General features: G+C 45.4%; 1 protein-coding gene across 1 annotated transcript; it reads right to left on the bottom strand.

Annotated features, from left to right (window-relative positions):
* Positions 1 to 210: 210 nt before the first annotated feature.
* UXT (ubiquitously expressed prefoldin like chaperone) lies at positions 211 to 8,862 on the bottom strand. The gene is made up of 7 exons (XM_080652940.1): positions 8,756 to 8,862; positions 8,461 to 8,567; positions 6,976 to 7,057; positions 6,774 to 6,841; positions 6,200 to 6,307; positions 522 to 585; positions 211 to 314 (listed from the first exon to the last, which is right to left on the bottom strand). Exons 2-7 carry the CDS (start codon positions 8,556 to 8,558, stop codon positions 261 to 263), a joined length of 474 nt encoding a protein of 157 aa, XP_080509066.1. The 5' UTR covers positions 8,559 to 8,567; positions 8,756 to 8,862; the 3' UTR covers positions 211 to 260.
* Positions 8,863 to 11,780: the final 2,918 nt, after the last annotated feature.

The raw sequence follows: 11,780 nt of genomic DNA, 5'->3' as shown, positions 1-11,780 counted from the left end.
GGGGCCCAGGCTGCCAAGACAACGGAAGAGAGGGCAGAGCAGTAAGTCTAGTAGCAAATGCTGCCAGGTATCAGGCTGGAGGCAGGACTTCAGGGGTGCTTTAAAGATTCCACACAGACTGGATCCCCGGGCCTCCTAGTAACTTTGTGCTTTAGACACAGGGCACCTTAGCCAACAGCAGGGGTTAGGGGGGGAAATGAAGGGCCGTGTGACTCAAAAAGGCATTCAGGCTCTTTAATGTCTGGAGAGGGGGGAAGAAGTCAGTGATGAGGCCCCTCCTGGATATTCTGCAGGCCTTGCAGTTCTCTAAGCCCCTGAAAAAGAGGACAGAAGAGATTGAACAGAGGCCCCACCCCAGGCTTGCTCTGACCTCCCCTCCCTCAGAGCCACCCTGGCTCCAGCTTGGCTCCGTTTAGAGGGGGACAGGTGGGCCTTCCAGTCCCTGGCTCTCTCCCTTCCTCAGGTCACCACCCTAAGTGCATTTGGAGACAGAGTCTGGGAGTGGGGTGAGCTGCTCTCACCTCTAGCAACATGTGGATATGGGCTTTGATATTCATTGAGTCCTTGGTGAGGCTGTCGCTGAGCCTGGAGAAAAGAAACAAGAAAGGGCGAAGTGGGCCCCACGACCAGAGGACGAGGCTTCCTCCTCATTTCAAGAGCTACCTGTGTCCTGGATGACTTCCGCACGGCAGGTGGTAGGACACCCACTATCTGACCTGCTCCTATCCGGAAATGCCTGGCCATCATCTGAGCTGCACTAACTCAAAAGAATTAATGAACTACTGAATCCCTACTCAACGCCAGGTGGTATTAGGTACTGGGGAGACAGCAGAAAACAAACAAAAACTTCGGCCTCATGAACCTCAAATTCTCACTGAGAGAGACAAATGATGGAGTAAAATACAGAGTATGTCAGATGGTTCTAAGTATGATGAAAAAAAAATTAGACAATAAGAGGGAAGAGGGAATACAGGAGTGGGGGCTGCAATTCTGATCAGAGTGCTTAGGGATGGCCTCACTGAGAAGCATTTGAGTAAAGACTTAAAATGAAGAACTGAATCATCTGGATATATGGAGGGTGAATGTTATAGACACAAGGGGCAGCAAAGGCACCAAGGTGGGGGTGTACCTGGCACATCTGAGGCACAACAGAGGCAGTGTGGCTGGAGAATAAGTGAAGGCGGATTGCAGGCGGTGAGGTCAGAGAGCGGGAGGTAGATACGTAAAACCTACATGGTCATGGTTAAGGACTCTGGCTTTTACTGTACGTGGGATTTGATCATAGCAGGAATGTGAACTGACTAGGGTTTTAGAGGATCCACCTGGCTGCTCTACGGAGAATCGACTGGGGATAAGCAGAGCTGGTATGGAAGCAGGAAGCCCAGCGAGGAAGCTACTGCAATAGTCCACGTGAGACATGGACTCAGGCCACAGTAGCAGCAGTTGAGGTGATGAGAAATAACTGGATTTGGGATATATTTTGAAGGTAGAGTCAACGGGATTTACCAAAGGGTATCAGGGGTGGGCAAACTTTTTGACTCGCGGGCCACCATGGGTTCTCAAACTGGACCGGAGGGCCGGAACAAAAGCATGGATGGAGTGTTTGTGTGAACTAATATAAATTCAAAGTAAAGGAGCGGAGGGGAGAGCAAGAGAACCCTCCGCTCTTTTGGCTCCACGGGCCGGATAGAACAGCCGAACGGGCCGGATCCGGCCCACGGGCCGTAGTTTGCCCACGGCTGGAGATGTTGGGTGTCATAGAGAGTACTCAAGAAAGGCCTAAGCAACTGCGAAGCTGGAGTTGCCTGAAACCACTTTGGCTCTGGAATGTTGAGTTACACAAACCAGTGCATTCCTTCAATAAGCCAACTGGGTTCATTCTCACTCAAAAGAATCCTCAGTGACAAAGGGTCACGGGAGGCCTTTCTGAAGCATGTAGAATGAGTAAGAGTTAAATAGTAGGAAGGTCTTTTCCACAAAGAAGACCAGACAGCAGGAAAAAGCTTTTTGAGGAGCAGTCAGGCGAGAGTATTAGAAAATTAAGTGAATGATGGAAGAAAATTGGGTCCAAGAAGAAGTAAGGGGCTAGATCATGCAGGATCTTGATATCATGATAAGGAATGTGGACTTCATTGTGCTGAGCTATCTGTAAATGCAGGAGTCAGTTTTAGGCAGTGGTCGGCAAACTGCGGCTTGCGAGCCACATGCGGCTCTTTGGCCCCTTGAGTTTTTAGCAAAGGCCAGCTTAGGAGTACCCTAATTAAGTTAATAACAATGTACCTACCTATATAGTTTAAGTTTAAAAAATTTGGCTCTCAAAAGGAATTTCAATCATTGTACTGTTGATATTTGGCTCTGTTGACTAATGAGTTTGCCGACCACTGGTTTTAGGGAAACTAAATACTGTAAGAAAGTAGAAAGCAACAACACAGGATGATAAATTAGAAAAAAATAGTATAAACCTATTTGCATATCAATATCTCCCAAATATATATCTTCAGTCCAGACCTCTCCCCCAAACTCCAGCCTTGGGAGTTTTCACTACATTTTTCAAAAACTCAACCTCAGTGTTTAACAAGCACCTCACACTTAACAGATCCTAGAGTGAACTCCTGATCTTCTCCTCTAAATCTGCTCCCTACCCCTGTCTTCTCCATCTCAGATAATGGCAACTCTATCCTTTCAGTTTTTCTTTTTCATCCTTCCAGTTTTTCAGCCCACAACCTGAACTGCTCTTTCACGCACACCCCATAGCCAATCAAGCATTCTATTTAAAATCATAACTACAATTTTTCTTATCTGCATTCCATGCTGTTCTCTGTAGAATGGTTTGTGACATACTACATCACATACATGTTTTCATCTGTCTCCCCTGACTAGAATGTAAACTGTGTAAGATTTGGCAGAGATTTGGTCTGCTTTGTTCCCTGCTGTATCCCCAGGAACCAAAAGAGTGTGTGGCACATAGTAAGCACCCAATGTATATTGAAGGAATAAGTGAATGAGTGCTCTACTCAAAGGAACGTGAAGTCCTCAAATGATGGTTGAGTCCATGCTTATGGACAAGAAGTAAATAGAGGGTGTTGCTGCCAGAAAGCAAGAATGCTTTTAAGAAAATCTAGGGTAGCCCTAGCTGGTTTGGCTCAGTGGATAGAGCATCGACCTGCGGACTGAAGGGTCCAAGGTTCGATTCCGGTCAAGGGCACGTACCTTGGTTGCGGGCACATCTCCAGTAGGGGGTGTGCAGGAGGCAGCTGATTGATGTTTCTCTCTCATCCATGTTTCTAACTCTCTATCCCTCTCCCTTCCTCTCTGTAAAAAATCAATAAAATATATTTAAAAAAAGAAAAAAAAGAAAATCTAGGGTAGTGATCAAAGAATAAGGAATGTGCCCCAACCGGTTTGGCTCAGTGGATAGAGCGTCAGCCTGCGGACTGAGGGGTCCCAGGTTCAATTCCAGTCAAGGGCATGTACCTTGGTTGCGGGCACATCCTTAGTAGGGGGTGTACAGGAGGCAGCTGATCGATGTTTCTCTCTCATCGATGTTTCTAACTCTCTATCCCTCTCCCTTCCTCTCTAAAAAATCAATAAAGTGTATTTTTAAAAAAAGAATAGAGGAATGAAATTGATCAGCTCGATCCCTTAATCAGGGACAATTTGAACATCAAAGAAAATAATTACTTAATGGTACAAGCTTAATCTATGAAAGGCTATGAGTTCAACACTTAAAAAGAAAAAAGAAAAGTCATCAAATGCTAGTTGTAACACAAAAGGGATATGTTTAATGTATTGCTACTGATTTAACATGTAAGGCAGTGTTAATAGTCATATGGTTATTCTGCTACTTCTATAATGACATGTCTGTTTATGGGTGTGAATGTGTATTCTGCGTGTAATCAGGAAAGAATACACAAAGAGACCTGATCCTCCCACTCCCCAAACAAAGAAATATACTAAGAACAGGAAGGACTGATAGGACATTTTTGCTATATAAAATAACCTGAAAGAAAGTTGAAAGTTTGCCATAAGAAACCACACATTTTAAAGAGAGCAAGCAACACAGCTCAAATCCTCATCTTCTAGAAAGAATAAACTTCTAGGGATTCCCACTAATTATAATTAATAGAGATTCAACCAGATTTCTCATCACAATAAAGGACCACACCAGTATATCAAAAAGACCAGACAAGGGAGCAGGCATTGACAGCTTAAAGACATCAAGTCTCCTAAAATTAAAATCTATGTGAAAGGCTCATAAATCCTGTGACAAAACAAGGAGAGCTTTGTTATAGAAAATGGTCTTGGTCTAAATGACCACCAGTTCAGAATTGCGTTGGCCTGTGAGAGCAGGCCCCTCAAGTAAACTGTTCACCAACTGGCCTGATCACTAAGATTTAGAAATCTCAGCAGGTCTGAGGCTCTATTTTGTCTAACACTGAGACCCTGGAAAGGTTTGAAAAGACATGTACTGAAACCCGAGGGGAGGCAACTCTGGAAGAAATGAATATAGGAATAAAGATCAATATAACCCGGAAGGCATTTTAGATCAGTGATATTCACTTTAATGAGGTGTTAATCTAAGTTTATTGCTCAGGGTCCCCTCACTCACTCCACCTGAGCCATGCTCACCTCTCCTGGCAATTCCTCTCACACAGTAGGCACACTGGTCCCCTTGCCAGGACTGTTCTTCCCTGAACAGCCCCCTACCTTGTTCACTCAACCAAGTCACTCGAATGTCACTTCCCTAGCTACATTTCAAACCTCTCATCCACACTCCCAATTCCCCTTCCCTGCACAAAACCTTAAAAGCAACTGGAGCCCATACTTTCTTCCCACATTACCTCCCCATCACCACCAACAGAGGCCTGCTTCAATCCCCACTTTAACCTGTTACCAGCATTCACTTTTAGATTCATTCAACAAACACAGACTGCCTACTATATACTATGTACTATTCTAGTCACTTGGGGCATAGACAAAATATCTACCTTTATAAACCTTATATCCCAGTAGGAGGAGGCAATGAACATTAGAAAGAAGTAAATTGCACAGTAAACACTAGGGGGTCATAAGTATCAGGGAGAAAGAAAAAGTAGAGTGAGGGAAGGGTATCAGGAGTGCCAGGGGTTGCAATTTTAAAGTTACGTTACAGAAGACCTCTTTGAGGAAGTGACATTTTTTAAAAATATATTTTTATTGATTTCAGAGAGAAAGGGAGAGGGAGAGAGAGAGAGAAACATCAATGATGAGAGAGAATCATTGATTGGCTGCTTCCTGCATGTCCCCCACTGGGGATGGAGCCCGCAACTGGGGCATGTGCCCTTGACCAGAATTGAACCCGGGACCCTTCAGTCCTCAGGCTGATGTTCTATCCACTTAGCCACACCGGCCAGGGCGAGGAAGTGACATTTAAGCAAGACTTACACTGAGTAAGGAGAAAGGAGCCATGCAGGTACCTGGGGAAGAAGTACTGCAGACAGAGAACAGCCACTGCAGTCACCCTGAGGTGGGATCATTCTGGGGTTTTTAAAGAAGCCTGTGAAGGTCAGTGTGGTGAAAGCACTGAATGAGCAAAAAAAAAAAAAAAAAAAAAAAAAAAAAAAAGAAATTAGCAGGTCTGGTGGGTGTGACCTATGAACCAGGAGGTCATGGTTCAATTCTAGGTCAGGGCACATGCCCGGGTTGTGGCTGGATCCCCAGCAGGTGGCGTGCAGGAGGCAGCCGATCCATGATTCTCTCTCATCATTGATGTTTCTCTCTCTCTCTCTCTCTCCCTTCCTCTCTGAAATCAATTAAAAATATAAATAAATAAAGGATCTTAAAAATATTATCAGGTGAAGTCAGAGGTAACTTGTTTTATTGTTAGTGATGTATAACAGTATAGGTCTTCTAGAATGTAAGCCTTCAAGAAGCCTGTGAAGGTCAGTGTTGTTCACTGCTGCCTCCCTACCATCAAGCACAGAGTCTGCCATACAGCACTGCCCAATACATGTTTGTGTGAATGAAAAATACAAAGACCATTATTGAGTGCTTAATATGTGCTACACCCAGGGCTGAGCTTTGCATCCCCCCTTTCTTCAGCCCTACCCCTGAGGCGGAGGGGAGATGGGTCCCCAAGTATGCCAGGAAGCCATGGGGAAAAGGAGAGGTGTTGCAAATGGTGGTGTTCTTAGACACTATCCTCATGGAATAGACTTACTCTGTGAGGAGATTGCTCTTACGATCAATAAACTTGAGAGCTTCTGCCAATGTCAACTCCAGGAAAAAGCCATATCCAAGGGCCACGTAGATCCGTGAGGTGTCTGAGCTAGGGAAACAGTGGTTAGAGGAAGCAGGGCAAGTTCTTATCCCTGTTTAGCATACCATACGGTTTATTTAAGACTTTTTTACTCCCCGCCCCTCCCCAAATTGCAGCTCTGCGAGAGCAGGAATTTTGTCCTATTTTATTCACTGTCACATCTCCAGCACCTAGCACAGTGTCTGGTACAGGGGTGGGCAAACTTTGTGACTCGAGGGCCACAATGGGTCCTTAAACTGGACCGGAGGGCCGGAACAAAAGCATGGATGGAGTGTTTGTGTGAACTAATATAAATTCAAAGTAAAGGAGCGGAGGGGAGAGCAAGAGAACCGGATAGAACAGCTGGCTCCGGCCCGCGGGCCGTAGTTTGCCCAAGGCTGGTCTGGTACATAGAAAATACTCAAAAAAATATTTGTTGAACGAGGAAAGGGGAAAGCTGAACCCTGTGGGCTTAAAGGGGCGGGAAGACACTCACACAACTGTGTCAACGAAGAAATTACAGCCCAAATCCACCTGCATGTATAACTCCGAGTGTTTGGCTTCCTGTGGGGCCAGAGAAAAAGAGGTAGGGGTTAGTGGTCAACTTTTAGGCCACATGACAGGTTTTGGTCTGGGTTATCTCCTCCCATGCCCTTCCCCTGCCCACAAAAGAAGGTACCCAACCTTGGCATCTTTACCTGGAGACGCTCAATCACATTTCTCAGTTGAAGGTATTTGGACAGCTGCTCATATACCTTGTCACGATGGTCCAGTACCTTTCTGATGGGACATGATGGGACAAGAGTAAAATGGTGACCAACAGGAAGTCCTGTCCCTGGAATACCTCATATTATGACCCTCTGAGACCCTCAAGTCACCGTGCCCTAAAGAGGGGCTTTAGGGCAGAAGTTAAGATTTGGACTCTGGGTCAGATTGCCTGGGTTTGAATCCAGGCTCTCCTTTTACTAGCTGTGTGGCTTTGGCAAGTAAATAACCCCTTTGGGATTCAATTTCCCCATCTATAAAATAGGGATGACAAGCATTACCTCCTAGAGCAGGGGTGGGCAAACTTTTTGACTCGAGGGCCACAATGGGTTCTTAAACTGGACCGGAGGGCCGGAACAAAAGCATGGATGGAGTGTTTGTGTGAACTAATATAAATTCAAAGTAAAGGAGCGGAGGGGAGAGCAAGAGAACCCTCCGCTCTTTCGGCTCCACGGCCGGATAGAACAGCCGAACGGGACGTAGTTTGCCCACGGCTGTCCTAGAGTCGTTAGATGGATTGAATGAGTGTTTACTATAAAGTACTTAGAATAGTGCCTGTCAAATAGTAAGCTCCATATATGTGTTAGCTATTATTTATTAGTATTATTATATTACTCCCAATACCTCCCTCCAATCAGAATGTCTTATTCTCACCCTAGAAAAATCCTCCATCCCTTTTAGGATGCTCTTTCAAAAAATTGTTTATTGATTTCAGGGAGGTTAGGTGAGGGAAGAGATAGAAACATCAATGATGAGAATCATTGATAGGCTGCCTCCCGCATGCCCCCTAGTGGGGACTGAGCCCAAAACCCAGGCATGTGCCCTGAGGGGGAATTGAAAATCGCGACCTCCTGGTTCATAGGTCCACACTCAACCACTGAACCACACCGGTGAGGCTAGGATGCTCTTAATACTAGTTCTGAACACTCTATTTCCTGCTCAGATTGTAATAATAATTTTTCATACTCATTGAACCTCTAGTATCCACATTAAATCCTTTACAAGAACTGCCCAAAACCACTGATGGGACAAGAGTAAAATGGAAGGATCCATCAACTTCCCCATTTCACAGATGAGAAAACTGAGGACCATAAAGGCCAGGCGAGGCACGTGTTCCCACTGATGGCTAAATGGCCCAAACTGGCTTCGAACCCGAGAACTCTGGCCTAGGAAATCCAGCTCTTAACTGTTCAGTGACATCGAAGGCCGCGCGTGCGCGGACACATCCTCAAGTAAGACGCCAAGTCCCAGTCAAGCAGCACCCCAACTGTCGCCCCTCCTTCCCTCTTGAATGGCGCGTAGGGCCGGGCTCCAAAAACCTTGCCCACCAATCAGAAGGCTAGGCCCTGACTCCTACCGCCCAGCTCACCACGTGGCAAGTTCCTTACGCCCCGCCCCCGCCCCCCACTGCCACTCACTGCAGGTCCCGCTGCAGCACGTCAGAGATGAAGGCTTCATAGCGCAGCACTTTCTCCCCCGTGGCATCCAGGGCCCGCCGCTTAGGGGGCGTCGCCATGATGGGCTCCTGAGGAACAGGGAGGGGGAAGACCACGTTGAACACTCAGTGTGTCCTCAGACACAGTACATCGGCCCCCTCTCCACGTCAGGAGTGGGCACGTCCGGCTAACGCTGGTGGTGGTGGGGGGGCGTCCGCCTCCTTTCCCTTCCAACTCGGGGGCCCGCGACCCAGGGATACCCAAACGCAGCCCTCACCTTAGAGCCGCCGGCAATAGGAAAGGTTGGTAAGAACCATGGCTTCCGGGTGGCGCGGTTGAATGACGTACGAAGAGGGCGCGGGCCAACCAAATAGCCAGGCGGGGCGGGGCTGTCCGAAGCGGAAGAAAAAAGAGCGGCGGAGAAGAGAGGGGCGGGGCTAGCGGAATCCCGGGAGATAGCGGAAGTGGCCGAGCGTGGGAACCCAGCCTGCGCGCGCGCGGAGCCTCTGGGGACCGTTGCGTGGCTGGGGGCGGGCCTTAGTGGGATTTGGCGGGTTCTGGAGCCGCCGGGACGCACATGAGACAAAGGGAATAAAAAGCATTTTGTATCTAAAAGCCAGAGCCTTGCAACTCTGCCCGATGGTTAACCACGATGGTAGAATCTGTCATTTTTCTGTTCTCTGTACTGACAGCCGTTTTTATTTACGTGGATAATTGAAAATTGACTCATTATGCAATCTGATAACAAACCTGTTGAGCATCACTTTTTAGAAACAATGTGAATTGAAATAGTCCACCCACTAGCCAACGCAAGTAATGTTTGCTCTTGGTTAAAGAATGTGCTATCAATCACAATATCCCCCACCCCAGGCCCCCCCAAAACACCAAAAAATAAAAATAAAAGAAAGAAAGAAAAAAGAAAAGCCAGAGCCTTGGAAGCGGGAGTGCAAGAGTGGATTATGGTTCTGATCTGTAAAAGGGGAGTACAACCCTGTGATCTATCGCCCTGGGTTTTTATTTTTTTACACGGGGAGTTTGGCTGTTGGTAATGGGAATGAATGTGAGCATTTAAAAAGTTTTAAACGGAGACAGTTTTTCAAAAATTCACCCTTGATAATTCCAGCTCTGTGGCTCCCAGTGCATAACTGGGGTTCAAGCAGAAATTGACAACACACTGTTTAATCACCTCATTTAATAGAAGCATCAAATAGAGGGTTGCAGAAGTCCTCTGTCCAAGATTGGCTATCTTGTATTTAGAAATAGTTTCCATATATTTTTTATATATGTAAGCTTTTATTAATTTCTTTTTGCATTCAGGTTACTGAATGAATGTATTTCCCAAGTTCGATTTTTAAATAATAGCATTTAACCCAGCAAGTCCAGGCCTGAGCCTGGAGGAGAATCCAGAGGCAGGGATTCCCCACATGCTATTCCCACCTGTAGGGCCAGAGCAAGTCAAGCTTTTCTTTGCCCTTAGAACAAAATGATTGTAAAGAAACATTGAGATTTAAACATTTTGGGGGTAAATCTTTTCATGCTACATATAATTTAAATTATATTTAGAGTGATTGAAACAGACATTGTAGGTTTGAAATGTAAAAATAAAGTTGGTAACATGGTCTTAAAAATTAAAAATTGGCCCTAGCCCGTTTGGCTCAGTGGATAGAGCATCGGCCTGGGGACTGAAAGGTCCCAGGTTCGATTCCGGTCAAGGGCATGTACCTGGGTTGCGGGCACATCGCCAGTGGGAGGTGTGCAGGAGGCAGCTGATCGATGTTTCTCTCTCATCGATGTTTCTAACTCTATCCCTCTCCCTTCCTCTCTGTAAAGAAGCAATAAAATATATTTTAAAAAAAAGTAAAAATTGTTGCTCTGGCCAGTGTGCTCAGAGGTTAGAGCGCCGGCCTGTGCACCAAAGGGTGGTGGGTTCGATTCCCGGTCAAGGGCACATACCTGGGTTGCATATTCAATCCTGGGCCCCCAGTCAGGGCTCGTGCGGGAGGCAGCCAACCCATGTGTCTCTCTCATATAGATGTTTCTCTCTCTCTCCCTCCCTTCCTGCCTTCTTGCCTTCTACTCTCTGTAAAAAGCAATGGAAAAAAATATCCTTGGGTGAAGATTAAAAGAGAATAAATAAAATTTTTTAAAGTAAAAATTATTTTTATGAAATGCAAGTTAATAGACTTAGACCCATCTCCAGCTCACCAGAACTCTGTTCTCCCTGTTACATAAAGATAATAAATGTTAATATCCTTTTTCACAGGAACAATTTTTACATTTCAAACCTACAGAAAAGTTGGCAGTGAACAGCCATACAGCCTTCACTTAGACTCACCAGTTGTTAATATTTGACCACATGTACTTTCTTTCGAGACCACAGGATAATTGTTGACATATCATGTTGACATTATGACATATAATGACAATAGCATTCCAGCTTTTGGATGGCCTGTGTGTGTTTTTTAATTTAATTTATTGGGGTGAGATTGGTTCACAGAATCATACAGCTTTCAAGTGTACAACTCAATAAAACATATTAGCACCATTGTTTTTTATATTACCAAACGTAAGAGCACAGTTATCATGAGTTCACAACTTCCACCCCAAAAGTAACCCACGCGAGAGTTCCGAGGACAAGCTCGTCCCGACAGCCTGGAGAAGCATGCTGGCGGTGTGGCAGCACCAGCACCCTGGGGAGTCACGTCCGCAGCAGGAGGAAATGCTGCCAGCATAACGAGCTCCTTGACTGAAGTGACAGTGATTGAAACTTAGGTGGACCAAGGTCGAGCAGAGGGACTCAACTACCCGAGAGAAAGCAGAGGCGCTTTCTGACTGGCAGCATTTCGTGTTACAGCAAAACATTAGAAATAACCAAAATACCCATTAATAATGGATGTCTCTAATTAAGAAAGGTACGTCATTACAACAGAACATGAACAGTGCATCAGGAGTTATAATCCAGGACCTGTATGTACCTAAGAACATGGCCTGAAAAGAATAAAATCTTAAAAAATAAAATTCTAAAACGTCTTTTAATATTTTTTTTTGTAAACCAGGTAACCCAGCAAAAAATTCTGTCTCTGGTTCTCTAGGAATGTATTTTGCCTTCATTAAATTTTAAAAAATGTTATTAGACCTGGAAAATATTATGCTAAGTGAAATAAACCAAACTGAGAAAGACAAAGATCACATGATCTCACTATTTGTGGAATCTAATGAACAAAATGAGTTGAACAACAAAATAAGACCTGAAGCAGGGAGGCATGGAACAGACTGACATACCTCAATGTGGGGGCGGGGGG

This window comes from Plecotus auritus (genome assembly GCF_963455305.1).
Source record: "Plecotus auritus genome assembly, chromosome: X".
Taxonomy (NCBI): domain Eukaryota; kingdom Metazoa; phylum Chordata; class Mammalia; order Chiroptera; family Vespertilionidae; genus Plecotus; species Plecotus auritus.
Note: the sequence above shows the minus strand (reverse complement) of the source record. Positions and strands in the feature narration are given on the sequence as shown.